This window comes from Prionailurus bengalensis, chromosome B2, assembly GCF_016509475.1.
Source record: "Prionailurus bengalensis isolate Pbe53 chromosome B2, Fcat_Pben_1.1_paternal_pri, whole genome shotgun sequence".
In the NCBI taxonomy this organism is placed as follows: Eukaryota; Metazoa; Chordata; class Mammalia; order Carnivora; family Felidae; genus Prionailurus; species Prionailurus bengalensis.
The window spans coordinates 31054669-31081487 of record NC_057349.1 but is presented as its reverse complement, the minus strand read 5'-3'; the positions used below and the strand labels follow the sequence as shown (position 1 = coordinate 31081487).

Sequence of the window (26819 nt, the reverse complement as noted above, 5' to 3'; positions counted from 1 at the left end):
AGAGAGTGTGACCAGGAAGGGACAGAGAAAGGGGGGACAGAGGATTGAAATCAGGCTCTGCGCTGACAGTAGAGAGCCCAATGCAGGCCTCGAAGTTATGAACCAAACTGTGAGATCATGACCTGAGCTGAAGTCAGATGCTTAACTGACTGAGCCACCCAGGCACCCCTCTTTAAATGTAGTTTTAAAAATACTACTTCAACACACACAACAGAAGAGAGGCCATGCACTTGTTTGGGATTTTCTTGCTGCTGCTCAAAAAAGACACTGAATTTCCCCAAAACCAATGCGAGAGGAAACTCCCCCAGACATTTTGTAGTTGTCCCATTTCTCTTTCTGCCTCTCTTTTTGAAAGGGGCTGAAAATGTACCTAGTGAAGCTGACCTACTCTCCACGCAGGGACAGCTTTCTTTTTTTTTTCTTTTAATGTTTATTTATTTTTGAGAGAGAGAACAGTGTGCAAGTGGGGGAAGGGCAGAGAGAGAGGGAGACACAGAATCTGAAACAGGCTCCAGGCTCTGAGCTGTCTGCATAGAGCCCAGCGTGGGGCTTGAACTCAAGAACTGTGAGATCATTACCTGAGCCAAAGTCAGACACTTAACTGGCTGAGCCACCCAGGCGCCCAGGGCAGCTTTCTTTGAGAATATACTTATAAGAAGCCTGAGCAGAGACAGCAGAAGTGCTGACATTTCACCTCTTATGAAGGTAATAGAGGATTAGCTTCTTGGGCAACACCCGTATCACGACTCTTTAAATGAGTCTTTGGAGAAGACTCAGGGTAATTTTCAGTGTCATCTGAAGCTGAGCAGATGGTCACATATGTGCCAGCACACTGAAGGCTTAAATAAGGACGGAGGGTCTCATAGAAGGTGATTCCAGTAAAGGAATAGATGTGGGATCCATCAACCATGTTGTAAAAGGACACATCCTTATCCTCCAAGTCCAGGAAAACTCCTATCCTTTGAGGATGCTGTCTCAGTGACAGAGACTCTGGGCAGGAGATGAGAACTCCTTTGTTATATGCTATCACCCAGAAATTCTTCTCTGGACTTTCTACAAACCACCCATCTCTCTCCGCTGTATCTGAGCAAACACCCACAGCCCATCTAGGTTCAAGTCCAACTTCTGTGCCTATATTGACTTCTATCTCCCAGTAATGTCTCCCTGTGGTAAAGCAATTCTGACCCAGAACACTGAAGATGGTTTCAGATTCCCCTTGTCCTTGGTGTACTGAAGCATCACAATTCTGAGGAGCATTTCCCATTAAAGAAACTTGTTTTCTATTCTCAGATAGGATGAGGTTGTGATGAGCTGTGTCTGGATCCAGAGTAACAGCAACTGCAAATGTGGGGCGGGGGGGGGGAGAATAGGTCATTCCACAGTGGAAAGTGGTTGTCCTTAGGAAAGATGCTGTCACTTTATGCTCGCTCTGAGTAATTAGGCCCTGTCATATTCCAGTCACAGTGTATCTACTTTCATTTAAGCTTCTTTGGTATCATTTTAATTTGGAATCATTTATTATGTAATAATTAAGTCACCCACTTCTCATGCACTCTTATTAGATTTCTAATGGCTGAAATCTTAGGCTCTGTAGCCAGAAAGATTTGAATTTTGATAATCACTCTGTCTTTAGTAAGTGTGATCTTGAAATTACTTTGTTTCTCTCAGCTTCACTTTACCCTCATAATCATGGACACAATTATGATACCCCAGCATAGGACTGTTGTGAGAAATAAACAAGATAATGTGTAGAGAACTCAGAACTAGGTCTTGCCCATGATGAACACTTGGTAAATTTTTTAGCTTCCAATATTTATAGTAACACTAATACCAGTAGTAACAGCAGACTCCAGTACTGATACCAGCAATAATTAATCTGTTCTTCTGAAATCAAACATCGACAATAGTCAGAATTTTTCTCATAAGAATTTGTATGTGGGAATACTAGAATGTGCTTTAATTTGGGGAGGATTGAATTAACTAGGAAACATTTGTGGATGCAGGGATATTCAGAGTAAAGCAACATGTACTAGAAACTGATAATCAACTCATAATTCTGGAAAGACTCTAAGATAGTTTTTCACTTACACTGAGATACAATGAGCTAGTCCCTGTCTCAGGCTGATGTAATAGACTTCCTTCTTACTGAACTGCTCTTGCAGTGTTATTCACGCGAATAAATCCACCGTATCACTAAGTCCCAGATTGAGAAGTCAATTCCTCAGGGAAACTCCTTTAATCCACCATATTTTTCTCATGGAAATCTCTTGTTCTTTCATAACCTTCATTACAACTTGTACATGTATTTTTCCATGAAATCAGAGATCAGATATCCTTTATTTATTTGACCCTGAATAAACAGTTCTATAAATTAATTGTAAATGAATGAATGATATCAGAAAAGTAAGAAATCTGTTCACATTTCAGCATGAGATTGAGACTGAACTGAAAGCCATGAAATGAAAAACCAACCAGGTTTTATTGAGAGTTTATATAAATATAAGAGTTTCTAATTTGTGATAGAAGAGATTGTGCGGGTCAAAATAATAAGGTCACTCACCTGCTTCAAACTGTTCTTTTCTCCAGTCTAAAACGAAAAAAAATTCATATAAGAAAATACATCAAGAACATGTCTTCTCACCTGGGTGACTCAGTTGGCAAAGCGTGGGACTTTGGCTCAGTTCATGATCTCACAGCTCGTGAGTTCGAGCCCCGCGTCAGGCTCCGTGCTGACAGCTCAGAGCCTGGAGCCTGCTTCCAATTCTGTATTTCTCTCTTGCTCTGCCTCTCCCCTGCTTATGCTCTGTCTCTCTCTCTCTCTCTCTCTCTCTGTCTCTCTCTCAAGAACAAATAAAACATTAAAAAGTTTTTGAAAAAAAAGAACATGTCTTCTCAACTAGGAGAGAGAATCCCCTGTATTTTTTTGAAGTCCCACATTCAAAATCAATTTTCCAGAATATAGCATGTCTTTGAAAAATGCCCTAGAATTGCCTCATGAAATCCTGGGGTGCCTGAAGTCCCAAGACATCTGTTACTCACCAGCATATAACTTTGCTTTTCTCCAGTCTGAAATAAAACAAAGGAATTAGATTCTCTCATCCTTAGGACCTTCACTCCAGACTATTAAATTGTTACAACCACATGAGATATGAAGATTTATAATAGTACTATATTTCTGTATTCATCACCTCAATGACAACTCTGGGGTATTTGTCTCCTTCAGTCTCCTGTTCTATTTCTCACATTTTCCACATTCCGCCAACATATCTGTGATAGAATAGGAGGTTCTGATTTTTTTGGGAGAAGGATAAGATAAACTTGAATTGTGAGAGTGTATTGTAAAGCCTAAAACTTCATGTGCTGCCTTGACATCTTTGGATCTCACAGGGCTCTAAACGCCATAAGCTCCCCTTCTCTCACCAGACATGCCTCCACTCAGCAGGAAAATCTCCACATTCAACTAATTTCCCTACCAGTCAAGCCAGCTGAACCCCACCTGGTCCTCAACCTAATGGCTTTCACCTTCCTATCAGCCTGAAAAGTTACTCAGACAAGCCAATCATATACTTCCAAGGAGACTAGTAGAATTTCTTCTTATCATTACTAAAAAGCCTGCTTCCCTCAGGCCCTGCTGGTTCAATCTGTTCCCAAGTGAAAACCCATGTGGTCTGCATGACTTGTGGTGTCCTCCTCCCCCAGGATAGGAGTATGGGTGATTAATAAACTGCTGTCAAGCTCATATGTCCAGTGTTGGATGTCATGTGTCTAACCATCTTATCCTAATTAGGGTGGGGGATCCCTTCCTCACTAGCAAGGTGAATAGGGTATGATAAGAACAGAGGGACAGATGAGATGACTGGTCCAACCACAACACTGATATAACTTACCTTGTTGATATAATTGCTTTCTTCTCCCTGAAAAGGAATAACAACCTGTGAGATGCAAAGTACCAGCATGGAGTAAGGACTCTATTTCTTGTACTAGAGCAAAGAAAAATGGAAAACTTACCAAGCTCTTTCTCAAGTGATTCTAAAAAGGAAAGAAAATAACAAAACATTTTATGGAAAAAAAGTCCAGACTACATTTCCTAAGCTCAGGTCCTGAACACTACTTTTCCATATACCTAGATCAAGAAATTCACCTTAATTGAGAATTACTGTGACCATTTTTTTTTCTAACTCCATGTTTATAGCAGTGAGTTTTCTCTCTCCATTGGAGAGAAGATACTAGGCTCTATGTCTTACTGGAGGTCTTGGGACTCTAAGTACACTCCTATCTCTATGTTCCTATAGATGACATCTATATATACAGCCAACAGGGGAAGATGGCAGTGTAGGAGGACGCTCGGCTCACCGCGTCCTGCTGATCACTTAGATTCCACCTACACCTGCCTAAATAACCCAGAAAACCACCAGAAGACTTGCAGAACGGAGTCTCTGGAGCCAAGCACAGGTGAGAGGCCCACGGAAGAGGGTAGGAAGGGCGGCGAGGTGGTGCACACTCCACAGATTGGTGGGAGAGAGCCGGGGTGGAGGGGCGGCCCGCTGGCCAAGCAGAGTCTGGCTTGCAAAAGTGGAGGGGCCAGACGGAGTGTGTTCTGACAGCAAGCGGGACTTAACATCTGGAAGGTTATAAGCTAACAGCTCTGCTTGGAGAATGGGAGGGCTGGAAGACAACGGGAGGGAGAGTTGTTGAGCCCCGGACAACAGAGCTCAGCTTGGTGGGGAACAAAGGCACTCCCCAGCGCCATCTCCCTTGCCCATCTCCCAGCCAAAATCCCAAAGGGAACCAGTTCCTGCCAGGGAACTTGCTTGCACCACCCAACGCTGTGCTTCTGCGGATCCATCCCTCCAGTGGTGGGTCTGACTCCCTCCCGGTGTCGCAGGGCCCCTCCCGAAGTGGATCTCCGAAGGAAAAGCGAGCTGAGCCTGCCCCTCCCACCCCTGTGCACCTTGCCGATCCACCCCAGCTAATATGCCAGATCCCCAGCACCACAAGCCTGGCAGTGTCCAAGTAGCCCAGATGGGCCATGCCACCCCACAGTGAATCCCGTCCCTAGGAGAGGGGAAGAGAAGGTACACACCAGTCTGACTGTGGCCCCAGCAGTGGGCTGGGGGCAGACATCAGGTCTGACTGCAGCCCTGCCCACCAAAACAAGGTATTCAAGACAGCACAGGGGAAGTGCCCTGCAGTTCCACACCACTCCAGGGACTATCCAAAATGATGAAACGGAAGAATTCCCCTCAAAAAAACGTCCCAGAAATAACAACAGCTAATGAACTAATCAAAAACGGTTTAAACAATATAACAGAAAGTGAATTTAGAAAAATAGTCATAAAATTAATCGCTGGGCTTGAAAACAGTATAAAGGACAGCAGAGAATCTATTGCTACAGAGATCAAGGGACTAAGGAACAGTCAGGAGGAGCTTAAAAATGCTATAAACGAGCTGCAAAATAAAATGGAAACGACCACAGCTCGGATTGAAGAGGCAGAGGAGAGAATAGGTGAACTAGAAGATAAAATTATGGAAAAAGAGGAAGCTGAGAAATAGAGAGATAAAAAAATCCAGGAGTATGGGGGAAAATTAGAGAACTAAGTGATGCACTAAAGAGAAATAATCTACTCATAATTGGTATCCCAGAGGAGGAAGAGAGAGGGAAAGGTGCTGAAGGTATACTTGAAGAAATCATAGCTGAGAACTTCCCTGATCTGGGGAAGGAAAAAGGCATTGAAATCCAAGAGGCACAGAGAACTCCCTTCAGATGTAACTTGAATCGATCTTCTGCACAACATATCATAGTGAAACTGGCAAAATACAAGGATAAAGAGAAAATTCTGAAAGCAGCTAGGGATAAACACGCTCTAACATATAAAGGGAGACCTATAAGACTCATGACTGAACTCTCTACTGAAACTTGGCAGGCCAGAAAGGAATGGCAGGAGATCTTCAATGTGATGAACAGAAAAAATATGCAGCCGAAAAATCCTTTTTCCAGCAAGTCTGTCAGTTAGAATAGAAGGAGAGATAAAGGTCTTCCCAAACAAACAAAAACTGAAGGAATTTGTCACCACTAAACCAGCCCTACAAGAGATCCTAAGGGGGACCCTGTGAGACAAAGTACCAGAGACATCGCTACAAGCATGAAACCTACGGACATCACAATGACTCTACACCCATATCTTTCTATAATAACACTGAATGTAAATGGATTAAATGCACCAACCAAAAGACATAGGGTATCAGAATGGATAAAAAAACAAGACCCATCTATTTGCTGTCTACAAGAGACTCATTTTAGACCTGAGGACACCTTCAGATTGAGAGTGAGGGGATGGAGAACTATTTATCATGCCACTGGAAGTCACAAGAAAGCTGGCATAGCCATACTTCTATCAGACAAACTAGACTTTAAATTAAAGGCTGTCACAAGAGATGAAGAAGGGCATTATATAATAATTACAGGGTCTATCCATCAGGAAGAGCTAACAATTATACATGTCTATGCGCCGAATACGAGAGCCCCCAAATATATAAAACAATTACTCACAAACACAAGCAACCTTATTGATAAGAATGTGGTAATTGCAGGGGACTTTAACACTCCACTTACAGAAATGGATAGATCATCTAGACACATGGTCAATAAAGAAACAAGGGCCCTGAATGATACATTAGATCAGATGGACTTGACAGATATATTTAGAACTCTGCATCCCAAAGCAACAGAATAGACTTTCTTCTCGAGTGCACATGGAACATTCTCCAAGTTAGATCACATACTGGGTCACAAAACAGCCCTTCATAAGTATACAAGAATTGAGATCATACCATGCATACTTTTATATATACAGCCAACAAACCCATAAATTCACAGATCCCACCAAGTCTGATTCACAGTTTTACCTTTGTCTTTACTTTCTTTCTCTTTTTCTGTCTGGGCTTCCTGTGTTCTCTTCTTCTCCTGTCGTTCTTTCCAGGCCAAAAACACAACAGCACCCAGGAATATCCCAAGTATGATAAAAGTCACAGCAAATGCCGTCATCCAAGGAGAGGTCCTAGGGAAGAAGGATTCTGATACAGAGGTCCCAAAGACTTGATTAAAAACATACACCAAGCAATCCTACTCCATCCTAGTTCTTAAATGTCCCCTCCTTACCCTTATCCTGTCCCCCAAATGAGCAACACTGACCTGGGATAGAAATGGTTTCCACCTGCTCTTGTCCAAAGAAGGGGTTCTTCATGGAGCAGGACACTTCTCTCTTTGAACTGTCTCTTACAATGAGGGATGCCTCTATTTGAAATAACCCATCATCATCCTGGGTCTCAACCTCAGAAAGAGATGGTATCTTCTCTCCCATTGCATCTTTCCATTGCACCTCAGGCTGGGGAAACCACCTCTTGCCTGTGCATGTCAGTCTTATTCCTGTACCTTCTGGACCTACCATGAAAACATGAGGACCAGAACCCAGACCTGGAGAGGAGAAAGTCATTCATTTGAGACCTGGACACTTTTGTCCCAGAAGTCCCTAATTTATACAGTAACACCAGAGTGGGGATATGGACAAAGCACCATCATTCTTGGTGGGAGGAGAGGGTTTGTTTTCTTCTCTTATGAGATAAACGGGTAATTGTAGTAAAATCTCAAGAGATTTGAAGCTGACACTAGGTCTTCATACTGATGCCTATCACATTTTCTCTACCCAGCATATCTTCAATTGGCCATAGAAGGAAAAAAGCAGAGCAAATTTTACCAATGTTAATTTCTTTCAGTAACACACCAATATATCTATATCTATCCATTCCACTTACTGAAGTCTCTAGGACCACTACCTTTCTGTGATTAAACTGAGTCTTGTAGTCACTTCCTTAAACAATCTCATTTTGTAATGTTTTCCAAATTTTCTTTCTTCCTCTGAGTACAGAATAACAAAAAGATGAAGATAGCCAGGTGAAATGATTCCATGAAGGAGTCAATATGTTTTTCACTTTTACACTCTCATTTATTTTCCCTCCACAACCTCTCCTTTTCAACTTTTCACAGGTTGGGTCTACTAATGGATCCAGCACCCATATTAAAACATTACACTACTAGAATGTTAGAAGAATCCACTGTCTCTGAGAATAATGGCTATCCTGGCTTCTAAGGCTATATATTATTTTGTACTTTTTAAACTTATCTCCTGACATGGTTCCTCTTAGTTCTGGCTCAGTCCTACTCCAATTCCTCAGATGTAGGAAATATATTATAAACCTCAGAGACATTGTCTTTTTTGGCTAAAAATTATAATGAAACTATTAATTTTTACTGTCAGATACTGACTTGCCTGGGAAGGACACACTTGTAAAAAATAGAAAGCAACTGAAAGAAAATCTTCAGAATTACTTGAGGGAGGTGCCAACTCTCTTGAACAAAGGAAATGAATAGAAGTGAGTAAAACGGTTCATGAGCAAAACAGATTCTTAACTATAGAGAATAAACTAATGGTTATGAGAGAGGAAGTGGGGTGGATGGGTGAAAAAGATGAAGGAGATTAAAGAGTATACTTATCATGATGAGCACTGAGTAATGTATAGAGTTGTTGAATCACTATATTGTACACCTGAAACTAATATTACATTGTATGTTAACTACCTGGAATTTAAATAAAAACTTTAAAAAAATAAATTAAGCAAGTTTATGTGAATGAAAAGAAAAGAAAAAAAGAAATATAATATTCAATGTCATCAAAAGTATAGATAAATACTGTTAAGAATAAAAACTGGAACAATTATTAGACTGTCAGGGTGACATTATGGTTATCCTGAAACCGGAATTATTAAAGTATAGGATAAAAAAGTTATAAGTTATAGGGGAGCCTGGGTGGCTCAATTGGCTAAGCGTCTGGCTTCAGGTTGTGTCATGATCTCATGGTTTGTGAATTCAAGCCCCGCATTGGGCTCTGTGCTGACCCCTGAGCCTGGAGCCTGCTTTGGATTCTGTGTCTCCTTCTCTCTCTGCCCCTCCCCCACTCACGCTGTCTCTCAAAAATAAATAAACATTTAAAAAATTATGTTATAAAGTTAATTGTTTGAGAAGTTTATATTATATCAATTTATATTGCCGCATATTTTCATGCAAATATATGTATTTTATGATTTTTGCGATAATATAAAATTGAAAATTGTCAATGTTCATTAAAAAGTAAATATTAACATAAATTATGGAATTTCTATATAATGAAAATATGTTTAGACGTTAAAAAGCAAAATTTTTTATAATCTGTCTCATATATTGTAAAGGAGAAAAAGGCAAGTTATAGAAAAATATATCATGAAATATTGTAAATAATATTAGTGTGTGTATTTGGAGCAGAAAATTACTTGACACTTTAATGTGTTAACTGTGCTAAATTAACTTACTTAAGTTTTCCTCTAAACTTTCCCCTCTCCTGATTCCAACTGTAATATTTCAGCTTCAGGAATATTTTTTTTTTGCTTAAAGCATAACTGAATGAAGACGACTCTCTTGCTGTATTGCTGAGTGTACAAATTAGTGAAAGTAATTGTGCAGTATGGGTGGAAAGAAGAATGTTGATGAGCTAGTGTCCATACGGGGAACAGAAGGAAGCTTTGGTAGATTGAATGGGAGGTTTCTCAAAACCTAACAAAGAGACAGAGATCTTCAGGGCTTCTAGAAGGGTAGCATCAAAAGTTTTTAATAATATCCGTAACTTAATCTTTGCAGTTAATGGAAGAGATTAACAAAGTCTGGGATGATGATCATCCTAGCACTAACCAGTGAGGGCCCAAGACTGGAGCTGAATCCTGAATGCTTTGGGCTGCATAGGACCTTTGCACAATGATTACTCAAGAGAAAGAGGGGCAGGAAGCCCCAGTAAGAATTAAGACAAAGCTTCACACTAGCCCGATTGGCTGGGGGCTCAAAGATTCAATTTTGTATTTAAACAAGCTACAATAAACATTTTAAAGGTTAGTTTATGAACAGAGATTAAGGTCTGCTACATAAATATATTATAATAATTATATAATATATAACATATATTATAATATATAATATATAATAAAATAATATAATCATATTTTGTTATATTATATAATATATACTATATTATTGTACTATTATTTTATTATGTATAATTATATATTACTATATATAATTATATATTATATATAATAATATATTACTATATATAATTATATATTATTATATATAATATTATATGTAATTAGTGATATCTTTATATAAATATATAACTGGAAGGACATAGAACAATCTGGTATTGATAGTTACTTTGGAGGAGAAAAAGGAATATTGAAAGGACAGAAGGATTATCAACTTATATTTTATATATTTTTTGAATTATTGGAGTTTGATACAATGAGTTATAATTTTATTGTAATTAAAAATAAAACAGCACCAATGGTGCCAAAATTGACAGTGGCCAATTCAACGTCCTATGGACCAAGGCTCAGTCATTCCAGCTTTTCACACTGGTCTCTCTCTTCAAGGCCTTTTTATTTCCCAAAAGCTACGCAGTTGATGGTTTTCTGTACTTCTGCTTCACTTAGTCACTGAGCGTCAGTTATTTTCTGGCCTCAATCCTCTAGTGACAACTTTTGTTCTCTGCAATACCTGTCCACCCTGCCCAACCCCCATAGTCACTTCCTCCAAACAGTTCATTCAAGACTCAACCACTGACATTCCCAGCTGAGCCTCTACCCAACACAGCAGCCAACTAGGACTCTGGTCTCTGATGGTAATTTTAGGGAATCATGGCGTCTTCCTTCAAAATGTGTGAGGAGAGACATATCAGAGAAATAAATGATCTATTTTTTATGGCAGATACTTATGGAAGTCATTGAATATTAAAGTACAGCACAATAAATGTATAAATAGATTAAGAGAATTTCGGATTAAACCCAGGGTCAAGGACGTTGACCAGCTCCGAGAATATGACCATTTTGTCTCTGTTCTGTTCACCATCCTCCCCAGAAATCAAATGCAGAGCACTTCCATTCCCTTAGAACGATCTGTGTTCTCAGATAATTACTCACCGATCACCTTCAGCTCCAAAGTGGCTTCTTGAAATTCACTGCCTTTTTTAAAAAAACACTTGTATATTCCACTGTCCGAGACCCGGAGACTGTAGATTCTCACAGATACTCTTCCCTCAGTGATGTAATCTTTCACCAACTCTGCTCTCCCTTTGAAATCTACCAGCTGTTCTCCCACCTGCTCCATTCCATCCTGATATACATACACAGCCTCTGAGAATTCAGAACGGAACCACCGCAGCTCCATATTCTCTGCACTCATGGCCGGGGACACGTGACAGGGCAGCACTGTGTCCATGCCCAGCATGGCTACAATTGGCTCTGAGGGGCTGATAACCAAGAATGAATCTGTGGAATAGAGCCATAGTGAAAAGAATATCAATGACCTGTCTGGACATTTTGGAATACAGCATCATTATTGGCCCAGTAGAAGCCCGTAGACATTGTCATTCATACACTAGTTTCTGTAGCAAACATTCAGACTGAAGATGGTGGTACACAAGACAAAGAGTATCTCTACCCAATCAATAGGGTAATCTCTTATTGAACAAATAATTTTTTAATTGCAATGGTGAGAAAGTCTATGAAGAAGTAGGGAAGAGTGTTGGGAAATCATGAAACCAGGGTTTTTAATTAGGTCTTGGACTCAGAAAAATGTGTTCTTCATGAAGCAGAGACCTGAGTGAATTAGAAGGCATTAGTGAAATAATTCCAGCTGGTCTTTCTCTCTAAACTAATCATATAATGGCCTATTTGCCCTCATGTATGGGCAGATAAATCATTATATCAAAATGAAGGATTTGTAATTAACCCAGGCATATAGTGATAGGGTAATTTACTCCTTCTGTTCGGAGAATAAAAGAATCCAAGAATATAAAGTATAAAATATAAAATATTCTTACCTGAGCCCCACATGGACACCTGGAGAAGTAGGAGAGAGAAGAAGTCTCTTAGCAGAGAGAAGTCCAGGAAACCCACCATCTTTCCCAGAGCAGACAACAGTATGACACAGAGTAAGGTCCTGAAAATAGCTAGGGTAAACACAAAAATGGGATCCATAAGGTAAAAAAAAAAAAAAAAAAAAAAAAAAAAAAAGTCATAGTTAAGACAATTTGCAGTGATTTTAAGAAATGGCCTCCAGAAGCTCTCAAACAACTGTAGTGTGTCTCTCAGAGAACATCAGAGAAGCCTTTAACACTCCCAAAAAAAGAAATTTTGTTTCCCTTTTCAAGGGAACAGTCTGTTTTAAAGTTTATTTATTTATTTTGAGAGAGAGAGCAGGGGGAGGAGCAGAGAGAGAAAATCCCAAGCAGGCTCCATGCTGAGCCCCGACACGGGGCTTGATCCCACAAACAATGAGACCATGACCTGAGCCGAAATCAAGAGTTGGATGCTTAACTAACTGAACCACCCAGTGAACAGTCCCTCCAAGTGAACAGTCTTCATCTCAACAGCCAAGTTCTCCAATGACAAATCTGTCCACAATCTCTCTAAATTCTTCTCTAACTCAATATTTTTTCCAATGGACAAAGAGACAGAAGGGAGGCAACGAGCAACCACAGAAAGAGATGGCTTTAGTACAAACATTAATTTGGCTTCAACAAATTCTACTTCCCCTCACCGCCCACCCCCCACCACATTCCTATCTGATGGAGGAGCACATATAACTTGGTTTGTCCTCTGTCAGCCCTTAGGATCCTTGCCCAAATGCTCTCACTTCCCTCTCTCTTGCCCATCACCCACAAAAATGCAACACTCACATCTTTTACATTCTTCTTACAGAAGTGAAGACATTCTGAAACTTCTCAGACTCAGGCCACAGGCACCATGGATAAATACTCTCATCCATTCCTTCCAGTTACCTGCTCTTGGCTGCCAACAGGTATCTCCAAGATGCCAAGAGGATATCAGACTTTGCAAAACATGGGGTCTAGGAGGAAGCCTGGGGTGGTTTTTTAAGGGGTTTGAGACAACTGGAAGAAAGACGGCCCCTACATAGGAATCTCTCAGCAGTATACTTCTCTTTGACGATACTGACACACTCAAAACCGAAAGTAAAATAAGATAAGGAAAGAAAACTTTGACCTGTCATGTATAGTAAATCTATCTAATGGTTACTTATAAAATATAGACAGGATCAAAAGCAAGTCATTTCTTTCTTTCTGAGAAGTATATTGTCTAGGTTAATAGCATAGATATTAGAACTTGACTACCTGAATTAAGACTACCTGGTGAGGCTATTTACAACTTATGATTTTAAGCAAGTTACAAACCTATCTGTGCCTCAGTTTCCTCATGTGACAATGGGTTGGATAATAGTATGTACCCCATTTTGGGTGAGGAGTACACAAGTGTATGTAAAGCACTTAGAAGAGTGTCAATAACTTATAGATTATGTGTAAGTTGTTAGCAATTTTTATTTTAATGTCTTGCTCATTCACCACAATATGTCTGCCATTCTGATGAGAATTTTGGACTCCCTCATTTCATTAGGCAGGGAACTGAGAAGACATGGGCACATTCATACTCTCTAACTCATCTCCCAGACAGAAATTTTCTCCACTAACATCCAGATTTTATCCATCTCAACAAGGATAAAAGAAAAACAGTATTAAAATTTCCCAAATGATCCTCTTAGATTTTCATCTTCATTCAATGCTATAAATAATGGGAGAGGTAAGGGTGAGATTACTGTCCCCTGTCTACATAAATCATTTTTGTTTTGAAGATCCTTTAAGGTCTATGAATTCTAGAATAATTGTTTCTTGCTTAGAATGACAGAAATTCTGAGTTAGAGACTAAAAATGTTTTTAAAACTCTAATTTACATTTTTGAAACTCTGTGTCTAAGATTAAATATCTATAAATGGTTTATAAGAGACATAGAGAACAAGAAATAAATACAAACCAGACACATTCTAATACAGTTGTAGATATGGTGCTATTAATTTTTTAAAAAATAACATTCAGAGAAATTCAAAGAAACAAAATTGTCTTTTCAAATAGATACATTTAGTAACAACAAAGACTTTTGGATGGTGCTAATAGCATACAGTTGAATTAAAAAATGCAAAATCAGGGGCACCTGGGGAACTCAAAAAGGAATTTTAGGGGGCGCCTGGGTGGCTCAGTCAGTTGAGCGTCCGACTTCAGCCCGGGTCACGATCTCGCGTCTGTGAGTTCGAGCCCCGCGTCAGGCTCTGGGCTGATGGCTCAGAGCCTGGAGCCTGCTTCTGATTCTGTGTCTCCCTCTCTTTCTGCCCCTCCCCCGTTCATGCTCTGTCTCTCTCTGTCTCAAGAATAAATAAACGTTAAAAAAAATTTTTTTTAATAAAAAAAAGGAATTTTAGTTATAATTTAGTCAGAAATTAACAGAACTATTATAGAAACATATAAATGAAGTTATAGAAGTTATGTTATATAAACCATGCTATATCAAACCTTTATGACTTTGTGAGATCCAACAATTTCTCTTAATTTTTGATTAATATAAATCCACTGCAGACAATTAACATGGATTAGTAGAAATGACCCAGTGTGACACTTATCTAACTCCTTCCTCCACTGTGCTGGGAGTTCCAGATCTTTTCCAGCTGTTCTTATATAAACAAATACCAAAATATCTGCTTATTTCAAGCATTCTTTTTGAAACTTGCTTAAGTATGTAATCTCAATAGGGATTTGGATTTACATTTTCTAAACAGTCAGGGATTCAACATGAATGTGAATGATACTTGAATTTAAATTTATGAAATAAGTCACTACCACAGAAAAGCCACACAGTTTCTCTTGGAGGCAACTGCTCTTTTGGGAGAGGCTACCAGAAAAACAAAAACACAAAGTCAGCATGTGGCTCCTCCATTCCTAGGTAGCTAACTTCAGTAGACAACATCTACCAAATCTCCTATCTTTCCACCTTACTCCAACCCAAGTGGAGTAAACAGAGCAGGAGATGTATCTCCAAACCTCCCTGCTCCAAGCCCCTGTGGTCAAAACCTCCAACTCTTCACTCTTTACATAAGAGAAGTTTTGTGAGGGGGAAACTTCTGATTCCTTACTTGTCCAGAAATGTCTTTTGCCCTTACATTTAGATGTTCATTTCGTCACTTAGATAATTCTAGTTTCTACTCAGGGATGTAAAGACTACTTTGAATTGTTTTCTAGCAAATAATTTAACATTCAACATGGCAGATGTATGATAGAATCTGATTCTTCTCTTGTACATGAGGGATTTTTTTGGACTTTGGAAGCTTTGAGATTCTTTTTTATTTGTTTGGGATTCTAAAACTTTTTAAAAATTCATGCATAAGTGACATCTTTTTTCCCTCCAATAATCTAACTCTTTACGAAGTACTCTTTCTTCTGATTCTGGGCCCTAATCTGCTTCCCAGTTTGGAAAACCTATTAGATGAATGTTGAAGTTCTGGATCTAATGCACTTAATTTAACTTATGTTTCTTAGATTTTATCTCTTTGATTTAAAATATCAGATTCTGGAAGAATCCAGTAACCCGTTTTTCTAGCCCAATATATTCTTTTAAGTTTTAATTTAAATTCCTGTTAGTTAACATACAGTGTAAGTTTCAGGTGTGCAGTTTAGTGATGCAACATTCCATGTTACACCAAGTGCTCTCGCCCAATATTTTGACCTTCAGCAGTGTCTACTCCCATATCTGAGCCTTTCACTTGGTTTCTACTTTAAGCCAGTTTTTCACTCCCAGGAATGTTGACTGTTTCTTCAGTCCTGCGTTTCCTACAAATGAATCCTTCCTATTGTACTTCACATTTGTATTTTTAAAAATCTTTATATACATATTATTCTTCACTTTTTTATGTGAGAGAAATTTGAAAATTCAAGATAAGCAAAAATAACAGATAGAAACACCCATATTTGAGAGTCTCTTATAGTTTGGCTCTCTCCCTAACTCTTTTTTTCCTTCCCCTCCCCCATGGTCTTCTGTTAAGTTTCTCAGGATCCACATAAGAGTGAAATGTATGGTATCTGTCTTTCTCTGTATGACTTATTTCACTTAGCATAACACTCTCCAGTTCCATCCACGTTGCTACAAAAGGCCATATTTCATTCTTTCTCATTGCCAAGTAGTATCCCATTGTGTATATAAACCACAATTTCTTTATCCATGATGGGAGGGTGGGGAGGATGAATGATGGGCATAGAGGAAGGCACCTGTTGAGATGAGCACTGGGTGTTGTATGGAAACCAATTTGACAATAAATTTCATATTAAAAAAAAACACCCATTTTTGGGGCGCCTGGATGGCTCAGTAAGTTAAGCGGCCAACTTCGGCTCAGGTCATGATCTCACAGTTTGTGGGTTTAAGCCCTGCATGGGACTTAAGCTCAGAGCTTGGAAACTGCTTCAAATTCTATGTCTCCCTCTCTCTCTCTCTCCCCCTCCCCTGTTCACACTCTGTCTCCCTCTGTCTCTCAAAAATGAATAAACATTTAAATATATATATAAAAAAGAAACACCCATATTTGTATCACTCAAAAATAAATACCACAGGATACCTTTTTTTGTGATTTCGATGTCTATCCTTTCATATTTCTTAAGCAAATAAGACCATACTGTTCACACTGTCTTAAAACTGCTTTTCGAAATGAATAATATCTTGTAGTGCTCACTTATCCTCCCTCCTCACCTTTCCCCTTAAAAACATGAACACTGCTATAGACATGATGTAATTCCCTTAAAATATTCTCCACAGATTGACTTTCCTCAAACAATTCTCTATTATTAGGAAAAATGTCTTAATATATATATGAATTTTTCACATTTATTTTCTAGCTTTGTTGGAAATGTATATTGATCTATTTACATTTGGGAACAGAATACACACACAAGCATATTCAGAAATCACAAAGTAAACAAGAGGTAAGTAGTATCTTTAACCCTCACTTTTTTTCTGTCAGTGTTCCCTTCTCATTCCCAAATACTTCAAACTTAACGTATTAGGTGGATGTCAGAGCTCAGTGCTCAGTGGGGAGGGCTGCCCTACATGATGGGAGAGGGCTTGAGTGGACGAGTAGGGAGTGAGAGAGGTGGGAAAGCAACCCTGAAAAGAACTGTAGAAAAATATATTGTAGGGGCACCTGGTGGCTCAGTCAGTTGAGCATCTGACTTCGGCTCAGGTCATGATCTCATGAGTTCAAGCCCAGCATCAGGCTTTGTGCTGACAGCTCAGAGCCTGGAGCTTGCTTCAGATTCTATGTCTCCATCTCTCTCTGACCCTCCTCTGCTCACACTCTTGTCTCTCGCTCTCAAAAATAAATAAACATTAAAAAAATTTTTTTTAAAAAGAACATATTGTACTATAATCAATGCCATATTATGCAGCAATAAAAAAAAATTTTAAATGTGCTGATACAACATGGTTGAATCTCCAAAAAAAAAACCATTTTGCTTATACAAAGAAGCCAAATGCTAAAGCAGACATGCTGTATGATTTTTTTTTATTGTTTTTGAAGTTTTAGGAAAGGCAATATTAAGCTATGATGATTCATATCAAAATACTGTTTGTTTTTCCTGGAATGAATTGGCTGACAGTAAAGATGAGGGAAATTTTCAGGAGACAAACATGTTCCATATTTTGAGGGAAGTGGTAGTTCTATGAGTGTAAGCATTTGTAAGACTTCACTGGCATGTACATTTCAAATCCATACATTCCATTGCATGCAAATTATATCTCCATAAATTTTATTTTTAAAGAGTCAAATGTACCTCACTGTCTCTAGAGAATATTTATTTAGAATCTTGGTATCCCTTTCACCAGACTGCTAGTGGCTTACATACTAATATTTACACAATTGCTATTTGTGTCCCTAATTATCTGTCAACTTTGTGTGATATGAAAAAAACATGACTTGGACTTGGAAAGAATGTGAAATGGAAAGAAACGCCTTTTGAGCACATCCTATGTCTGGGACTGTACAATTGTGTTATTATTTCCATGTTACTTTAGGGAGCCCTAAAGTTTTTGGATGTACAGCCCTAAGTTCCTCAGAGTACAGAGCCCTCCATTTCCGACCTCTTGTTTTCCCCTGCACAGCACAGCATGTGGCTTCCAGTGTCATTTGGGGTGTGATAGGAGGAAGCCTGTATCTGTGGTTCTTATTCTCTTAATCAGTTAACTTTGTGAGTTAAACATTGGGATGACCAACATCCCTGAATATCACACAGGAAAGGGATTCTCCCTCCCTGAATAATGTGATTTCAGCCCTTTGCAGGTAGGAAGACGTGAGCATTTTTTTACCAAAGCACACCTTAGACTTCCTATCATTTTATATCTTAGCCCAGTCCAAAGTCCCCTAGGATTAATTCTATTACCTCTACTTTTCAAAGCAACAGGAAGAGCTGCAGGCAGGCTGTGACTTCCTCATTCGACTCCTTCTAGGGGAGGCATTCACCTGTCAGCGCCTCTTGGCAGATCCATTTGCCCCCCTTCCTAAGTACATTTTCCAATCCAGGGATGGGTTAGAAACCTGCTGCTCCCAGCACCTACAGCCACACCTTTGGATGCTGACCACAAGAACAACCAGGTACCAATTGTCTCTGGAGCTGGGCCTTGTAGTTGCACTGAGGAGATCAGGAGTTTCCAGGAAGCCCCTGGCTCAATCTGGATGTGAGAAAGAAATGTGTGGTGATGTGGAGGTGAGTTTGTGGGAAATATGGATCCCAAAAACAAAAGGGCTTGAGCTCCAGGTCACATGGAGAGAAAACTCCTTTCTCTTTCTGGAGTTAAGCCACAAATGTATTTGTAGTCAAATAAATAAATGTATGAATGAATCAGTGAATAAATGCAAGAAGGAGGAAGTTAGATCAGCTAAAAGGAGTGGACTAATTTTGTGTCTGCTTTCATTTCTCAAAATGAACTCAAGGTTTTCAATTTCAAGAGAGCTTTGGTGAGAGGATGAGTCCATAGATAAACAAGAGAACCCCCAGGGCACAAGACAATGGTTTATAGTTTCTCTGCTGGAGAAACAGTTTTCAGAAAGAAGAGAGGGAAGGAAAGCCCATTGGGGAGGGGTTGGAATTGGTAGTGGTCTGTCAGGAATAACAGCCAAAAAACTGTGTATGAAAGTAAATCTTTGAACAGGGGATTTTTTTTCCCCTAAAAGCCTTCTTCCTGCTAACTTACTCACAAGCTTCTCCTACAGAGTGCTTCTTCCTTGTCAGAGTGAATATTTTGTGCTTTTACTTTCTGTTCTGAAGAAGATGGTGGGCCCTCCTGGCTATTATGCTGGCTTCCTCCTTCCTGTCCTCCTTCTCCAGGTGTCTACATGGTACTCAACAGGTCAGTGTTCTCCCTCAGGCTTTTTATTTATTGGCTTGTTTTCAATGGCTCTTCTCAGATGATGAAAATACTTGGTCATTCATCAGTCGCCAGTGTATCTCTTCTCAAGGGCAGTCAATACTGGGGGAAAACCATGACTGTGTTCACACTAGCAGAATGCTGGAAAGTTCTGGCCAAGAATGGGAGTGATCTTTGTATCAACACCCCTTATTACTTTGGGTAGACCTTAAAAAAACTCATAGCTATGTTTATCTAAATCTTTATTGAGTATGGGTGATTTTAGCCTGCTTAATTTTGATGTAATTATCAGTTAAAAACATACTTTATAATGTTCACACTGCCAAGAAAACCCAAGTCTGAGCATAAACAATTTGGACTCAGGATCTCTGGGCTCTATCTGGTTATGACGCTTGACAAAAAAATTTTTTTCTGGGACTTGAGTCCTTCCATAAATACGAAGGTCCCTCAGGAAGTTTTCAGACTCGAGGTTTATAGACAAACCAGGCATGAGTTTACAATAATGATATTTTTTTGTTAACATCTCTTTAATTTGATGTCAGTTAGGCAGGGAATATTAAAATATTTCATTTATATACATGTTGATTCAGCAATTCTACAAGAATTTATCATAAAGAAAAGCTCTTCCTTGTGTGTACGTATATATGTATTAAATGGAGGAACCTGGGTTGGCTCAATGGGTTAAGCAACTGACTCTTGATTTCTTCTCAGGTCATGATCTCACAGTGTGGAAATGGAGCCCCAAGTCAGGCTCCATGCTGAATGTGAAGCTGCTTGGGATTCTTTCTCTCCCTCTCTCTTTGCCCTTCCTCTTGTGTGTGCACATGTGTGCATGGGCACACGTGCTCTCTCTCAAAAAAAAAAAAATCTTAAAAAAAAGAAAAATGCAGTTGGGGCTTTTGTCTCCCCCTCTCTCATTCCCCCAATCTGTCTGATTTTCATGCAGTGTCCGGGTTTTCTGTAAATGGACCGGTTGAGCCAACCGTGGTTCTGCTAGGGACAGATGCCACTCTGCCTTGCCAGCTGTCCCCTGAGCAGAGTGCAACCCACATGGACATCCGGTGGTACCGAGCCCAACTCTCCCCTGCTGTGCTTGTGTACCAGAATGGACAGGAACAAAGTGGGGAGCAAATGCTGGAATACCGTGGCAGGACAGAGTTGGTGAGGGACTCCATCAGCAAAGGGGGTGTGGCCCTGCTGATCCAACATGTCCGTGCTTCTGATCATGGCCAGTACCGGTGTCATTTTAAGGATGGTCACAGTTCCCAAGAAGCCGTTGTGGAGCTGCATGTTATAGGTATGTCAACTTGGCATAGAAGTGTGCTTCATGGTGTAAAGCAAAGAGAAAAATGAGGACATTTCTTATGATCTTCCATATATCGATATTGATATGCTAATTTACCTTGCAGGATATCAGTTTCCTAAACTATACAGTGAGGATATGACTACATACTCTATTCACTTTTAAACACCAAAAAGGGCAATATTTTTAGGGTTGTTTTGGTATCCTAAAAGACTCCAGAAAATAAACTAATATTAATTCAGATTGGTACTGACACCCTCAGACATTAGTAGAATTTTATACATTCAGTAGGAAAAGACAATTTATAGAATTAAACTCCTTCTATAGCTTTAATTGTACCTGTTTTTTCCTATCCGTGAAATGACCCCAAAGCTTTCTTAGTCCAAATATAGTGCAAAGGCATCAAGTTGATTTCAAAAAGGAATCACAGTTTGGCCTAACACTCACTACAAGAGGTTTCTTGACCTCTGAGCTTCAGTTTGCTCATCAGTCTAGTGAGGGCACTTTGGCCTTCAGCCTTAGGGGCTTCTAAACCCCAAGGACCACAGGCCTTAGGAACATGCCTTCTCTTCTCAGGGTTGGGCTCTGTGCCTCATGTTCACATGATGGGGCCTGAGGATGGTGGGATACGAGTACTGTGCTCTGCAGAAGGCTGGTTCCCAAAACCCAGGGTACAGTGGAGTGACATGATGGGTGTGAAGTTACAGTCTCTCACTGAGTCTCACACCCAAGATGAAGATGGGCTCTTCCATGTGGAAGCATCTCTTGTGGTCACAGACAGCTCTCTGGGCAATGTGACCTGTTCCATCCAGAATCCCCTCTCTGGTCAGGAGAAAGTGTCAGCCATCTTCCTCCCAGGTGAGTGAGGCACAAACCCCAAGGCAGAGCTGGGGTGTGGGGAGGGGAGGGAGGGGGGAAACAGAGTTGAGGGAGCCCTGGAGAGAGGGCAGGATAGCCTCTAGGCTAGTCTCACTGTGTCTTCACATGCCTGTGTCAGAGCCCTTCTTCCCCAGGATGTCTCCATGGAAGGCAGCCCTGGTTGGGACAGTCCCTACGCTGGTGCTCCTCCTCACTGGGATCAGCTACATTGGCTGGAGAGAACACCAAGCCAAAGAAAGAGAAGTAAAGAAAAGGAAGAAAGAATCTCAGGAAAGAGATCAGATGGAGAATGAAAAGGAATTGGCACTTAAGGCAAAAGGTAAATTGGAACAGCAGGACAAATCAGATGTTCATGGAACAGCTGGGGGTATAGGATGTATAATGTACATGGGAAAATATAAGGTTGCCAAGGGACCCCAGGGAAAATAGAGGGTACCAAGAATTCCATAAAGCTGGGAATCCTATGGAAAGGAGAAAACCATGTGGGAAGCTTGGAGATTTGTGGGCAGTGATCATCAGGCCTCTAAGGTGGGGCTCCTCAAACCACACCATGCCCTTCATGCATCTGTACCCAACCTATGCTGCTGTTTCTCCTTGTGTAAATGTCTTCCCCCATCTTCTCCTCCTATTCTTCCTTCGAGAATAAGCTTCTGAAGAACCTAAAAATTCCTACCTTCTCATGAAGCATAGGCCCTCCTTCCTCAGTGACCCCATGACATTTCCCATGTAACTTTTCTTAGCACTTGTCATTTTTAGATTGTCATTTCCTAGCACTTGTCAAGATTAGATTGCTAATCTTTCTCACCTACTTAACTATGGACCTTTAAGGGAAAGCCACATGCAATTGATTCAGCTACTCCATGAACTCAAGAGCAGCTAAAACCCAGTTTGATGGATTTTTTATCTCTTCTTTCAGAGAACCTCAAGAAAGAACTTGGTGAGTCTTGCTTCTTCTCATGCCCTGTATAGAATTTGCTCCCCTGTCGACATCTGTTCTGGGTCTCTCACTGAATGTCATTTCTTTCAGAACAGCGAAAGGCACTATACCATGAAGGTAAGCAACTGGGTTTCCCACACCACTCAATGTTTTGATGTCCAACACTTTCTCAGCTCCCTCTCCTCAGAGGGAAAGACTGAAAGATTTAATAGTGATTGGTGGAAAAAATTAAGGGGGAAGGAGAAGAATGTGAGGCTCTGGATGTCTTGGCTTGCCTTAACTGGATTTGTTCTGTTTTAGTTTGGAAGAAGGCCCTGCTGTATCCTGGTAAGTAACTCTCTGACTTAGCTCTTTCCATGAGCCTCTGATATTATGAGTATAATAAGCGGAGACATAAACACACACAAGCACACATCCACTTGCAAGATGTGAAGATTTATTTGGTACCAATCTATAGTATTTTGTATTTGGGAGCTCAAATATTCAATTATTTTTCAGAGCTAAAAAGAAATAACTGTTGACTGGTAAATTCCACATGAATAGAGTAGGACTTGACATAAATTGTTAACCTATCCACAATGGAGAAGGAAGAGAAAGAATTCAGAGCGATTTTGATGAGACTTAAGAAGAATAAAGAATATCCTATATGATATCAACACTCCTATACTGTGAATAAAGCTCAAAAGAGAAGATAATGTTACATTTCACATTTGGAGAAAAAGATATTATGATTTTATTTATTTTACCTATAAATAAAGAAAGTAAAGTTCAGTACACAAGAACAAGGTTTAAGTTTGAAAACGATCTCTCAAAATATTTTAATATTATTTGTAAAAATATGTTTATCTGGTAGTAGAGGGAATTGGCTATTTTATATCTTCTAATACCTGTGCCCATGTACTGTATGTGTTTAAGACAGTGTATGTGCATATGTAATACAGAGTTAGACCTCAAAAGCATACTAGGTCACTCCTTAAACATACAGTTGTGCAATTTTTATATGCCAGATATTGTGTTAGATGTTGGTGCATAGCCATGATCTCTGACCATTTAGAACTTGAGTGGTCTTAAACTTGGGGTGGGAGGGATGAGTAAGCTAAGAATCAGGCAAATGCACACAGTCTGGTAAATGCTTTGGTAAGAGAGGATCAAGAAGCCCCTCTCAAAGGCTAAAGTCAGGTAAGCAGTTTCTATTAAAAGCTTTCTTTCCGGAGCTGCTTTAACATGTTCCATGATTCTACAAGAGAGAGCAAAGTATAGTATAGTAGGGATGAGGATATGTGGGTTTTAGTTCCAAATCTATCAGTTAATTACAGCTGAGGAATTCAGTCATTTTTGCTTTCTTTACCTCAGCCTCCTTATTTCTAAGATGAAGAGATTGGAATACATGATCACAGATGTCCTTCTTGACTCACATATTCATTGATTCTGTATATAGAGTACTACCCTTCTTAGAAGAAGGCAGGTCTTGGGGTGCCTGGGTGGCGCAGTCGGTTAAGCGTCCGACATCAGCCAGGTCATGATCTCGCGGTCCGTGAGTTCGAGCCCCGCGTCAGGCTCTGGGCTGATGGCTCAGAGCCTGGAGCCTGTTTCCGATTCTGTGTCTCCCTCTCTCTCTGCCCCTCCCCCGTTCATGCTCTGCCTCTGTCTGTCCCAAAAATAAATTTTAAAAAATGTTGAAAAAAAAATTAAAAAAAAAATAATAAAAAAGAAGAGGGCAGGTCAGTGAGAGACCATCAAGAATTATGGATAAGTTCTTATCTGCCTATTGCCCCAAGACACTAAGAGAATATCCAATCTTTAAATAAAATCATAAATCTTATCATAAGAGAAGTGGCCCCAGGCAGAAGCAGATGTAGTTCTATCCCCCATGAGAAGTCTGTCTCTGGAGAAAAATATTAAAAATCTGATTACAAGTATCCAAATAAAAGAGCTTAGTTTAAAAACCTTGGTCATAAATTTAACTCTACTCTGAAGTGGTCATAGGCTGGGAAAACCCTAAAACAAACAAAACAAAACAAAACAAAACAAAACAAAATAAAATATACAATGACATTTTATAACTTTCATCCTCAGTGAGGAGTGCCACAAAAGTCTTAGGTGCCTAGGACACTAGACCCTGCTCCAAGTGTTCTCCAGACTTATTTCTGCAGCATCAGCTCAATTGAGGGGATTGTTTCTAATCTGAGACAGCAGGCAGGAAGTACATCCTTTGTCTTATAGTTTCTGGACACTGCCGTTGTTCAAGGGGCTCAGCAGAGGACGGAAAGAGAGCTGAGAAGAGACAGCAATGATCCAGGAGAGGAAGTGTGTATCTCATCTTCATTCTGTGGGTATGCTTCTATCACAGTCTCAATTTGTATTGCTCTTTTACAGACTGGAGGAAGGAACAGTTCCAGCCTGGTGAGTGGCTCTTTGTTTATTTTTCTGACTCCTTTCCAACCTACCTGAGGGTACCCTGTTTTTCCCTCCTAACACCTCCTAGTTGAAAAGACAGAAGTACGATTGTTCTGGTAAAGAGAAGCAAGAACATGAAGATCATTAACTGTTGGCCTGAACTGAAAATTGCTGCTGGGATTAGCTACTCTGGTTGCATTTCTGCTTTCATATAATGGCCACGCTTTCTCATCTCTGTGTGTGTATGTGCATGTGGTGGGGGTTCCACTTGGTTCTGAACAGAAATTGTAGCCCCTGTTGAGGAGATCCCCAACTGAGTAACAAGTGCTCAAAATGGTGAGAGTAACTCAACTCTTCTTTTTAAAGAGGTCAGCTGACATGGAGTCTGTTACTAATTGAAGAACATGGTTCTAATTTGAAAAGAACATGGAAAAACACTATTCTCAAGTAAACACTACAAGTCTCAGCTCATTCTGGCACTCTGCCAAGACATTGATAATAACATAGGTAATATAAGAAGAGATAAGTAAATTGCACCCAAGGTGAGAGCACTCCACAGCTCTACCTCCCCCAGTACACACACATTCAGGGGATAGGTGTTCTTTCACTACTTGATCCTGTTTTTCCAAGGTTTCGCTTGCACAACAACTTTCTGAAATATATAATGTTGGCCCTTCCCTTCCCTTTTCTTTACCCTCAGCCACTGTGACTGTAAATCAGGAAATCTTTCATCAGAATAATTCTGACCCAGAGAGAAAAGAGAACTTCAAAGAGGAAACACACGATCTATCTCTCAGGGATAAGCAAGGAGACTGCAACCTTATCACACTGAATCAGGAAGACTTCACCTCAGGAAAACATTACTGGGAAGTGGATGTTAAGGACGCTGATGAGTGGACTCTAGGCATTTATGAGAATCCCACAGACAGCAGGGAGTTATCCGAAGATCTACAAAACAAGAAATTCAGAGTCTTAGAGAAGAAAGGATGTGAATACAGGGCTCTCACCTATTGCCTCCAAAACATTTCTCTGCAAGAGTGTCTCTTGATAAAAAAGTGTCCACAAAAGATTGTGATTTTTTTGGATTATGAGGATAATGACATTTCTTTCTATGACATGATTGAGGGTACCCACATCTTCTCCTTCACCCAGGCAAGTTTCTCTGGGTCACTCTATCCTTACTTCAACCTTAAATCCATGAAGCTCTCCTTATAGGTGTAATATTAAGTGACTTAAAGGAAGAACCCATACTGTGAGGATAATAGCCCATTCTCTCTAAACTCTAGATTGCTAGGGTGTTTTTTTTTTTAAGTTTGTTTATGTATTTTGAGAGAGAGAGAGAGAGTGGGGGAGGGGGATAGAGGGAGGGAGAGAGAGAGAGAATTTCAAGCAGGCTCCACACTGTCAATGCAGAGCCGATGCAGGGCTTGACCTCACGAAGCATGTGAGTGCCAGAAGACCATGACCTGAGCCAAAGTTAGATGCTTAATCGACTGAGCCACCCAGATTACAGTTCTGATGGGTGACCTCAGGCTCACTGATTATGAGGCCTCTTGGCCTGAAGGTCCATGAGTCCCTGTGACCAGAGTTTCTGACTATATCCAGCAGTGTTTCTGAATTGCAGAGAAGAATCTTTTTGTTGTAGTTATTGTTATAAGTGCTGTTTATTGCTTTATATTTAATATATCACAGACTGATAATTTTCTAAAACAAATTATTGTAAAAATGAAGTCAATAAAAAACAAATGCATACAATTACAAGTTGTAATTATTGTTAGAGTCAACATTCTTAAAATTTCTCTGTCAATTTACTCTAAATGTTAGAAATACTCTATTTCTATATTTATCTTGTAAAGAAGTGGTAAGAAACAGTTAATATAGTTCACTGGTGTGTGAACCATACTTTAAGTAACA

The 26819-nt window shown here is 39.8% G+C and overlaps 3 protein-coding genes across 3 annotated transcripts; 2 read left to right on the top strand and 1 right to left on the bottom strand.

Annotated features, from left to right (window-relative positions):
• Positions 1 to 555: 555 nt before the first annotated feature.
• On the bottom strand, positions 556 to 12039 carry LOC122490443 (butyrophilin subfamily 1 member A1-like). Its single transcript, XM_043593150.1, has 9 exons — positions 11961 to 12039; positions 11059 to 11406; positions 7193 to 7474; positions 6885 to 7074; positions 5268 to 5280; positions 4009 to 4029; positions 3888 to 3914; positions 2561 to 2587; positions 556 to 1444 (listed from the first exon to the last, which is right to left on the bottom strand). Exons 1-9 carry the CDS (start codon positions 12037 to 12039, stop codon positions 698 to 700), a joined length of 1734 nt encoding a protein of 577 aa, XP_043449085.1. The 3' UTR covers positions 556 to 697.
• A 67-nt stretch (positions 12040 to 12106) lies between these two features.
• On the top strand, positions 12107 to 22000 carry LOC122490442 (butyrophilin-like protein 1). Its single transcript, XM_043593149.1, has 7 exons — positions 12107 to 12120; positions 12841 to 12940; positions 18420 to 18728; positions 19290 to 19371; positions 20336 to 20707; positions 21269 to 21550; positions 21690 to 22000. The coding sequence occupies exons 1-7, from the start codon at positions 12107 to 12109 to the stop codon at positions 21998 to 22000; spliced, it is 1470 nt and encodes a 489-aa protein (XP_043449084.1).
• Positions 22001 to 22051: 51 nt separating this feature from the next.
• LOC122490441 (butyrophilin-like protein 1) lies at positions 22052 to 26244 on the top strand. Its single transcript, XM_043593147.1, has 4 exons — positions 22052 to 22099; positions 22488 to 22625; positions 24885 to 24911; positions 25536 to 26244. The coding sequence occupies exons 1-4, from the start codon at positions 22052 to 22054 to the stop codon at positions 26118 to 26120; spliced, it is 798 nt and encodes a 265-aa protein (XP_043449082.1). The 3' UTR covers positions 26121 to 26244.
• Positions 26245 to 26819: the final 575 nt, after the last annotated feature.

Coding starts and splice junctions, on each gene's coding strand:
- LOC122490443 (XM_043593150.1), bottom strand. CDS start 12,039: ATGGTGGGTTTCCTGGACTTCTCTCTGCTAAGAGACTTCTTCTCTCTC. Junction 7,475..11,058: donor TTTGGAGCTGAAGGTGATCG/GTGAGTAATTAT, acceptor TCTCCTCTCCAG/GTCTGGGTTCTGGTCCTCAT. Junction 3,915..4,008: donor ATCACTTGAGAAAGAGCTTG/GTAAGTTTTCCA, acceptor ATTCCTTTTCAG/GGAGAAGAAAGCAATTATAT.
- LOC122490442 (XM_043593149.1), top strand. Junction 19,372..20,335: donor GTCTACATGGTACTCAACAG/GTCAGTGTTCTC, acceptor ATTTTCATGCAG/TGTCCGGGTTTTCTGTAAAT. Junction 20,708..21,268: donor TATGTCAACTTGGCATAGAA/GTGTGCTTCATG, acceptor TTCTCTTCTCAG/GGTTGGGCTCTGTGCCTCAT.
- LOC122490441 (XM_043593147.1), top strand. CDS start 22,052: ATGTGGGAAGCTTGGAGATTTGTGGGCAGTGATCATCAGGCCTCTAAG. Junction 22,100..22,487: donor GTGATCATCAGGCCTCTAAG/GTGGGGCTCCTC, acceptor CTCTTCTTTCAG/AGAACCTCAAGAAAGAACTT. Junction 22,626..24,884: donor AAAGGCACTATACCATGAAG/GTAAGCAACTGG, acceptor GCTCTTTTACAG/ACTGGAGGAAGGAACAGTTC.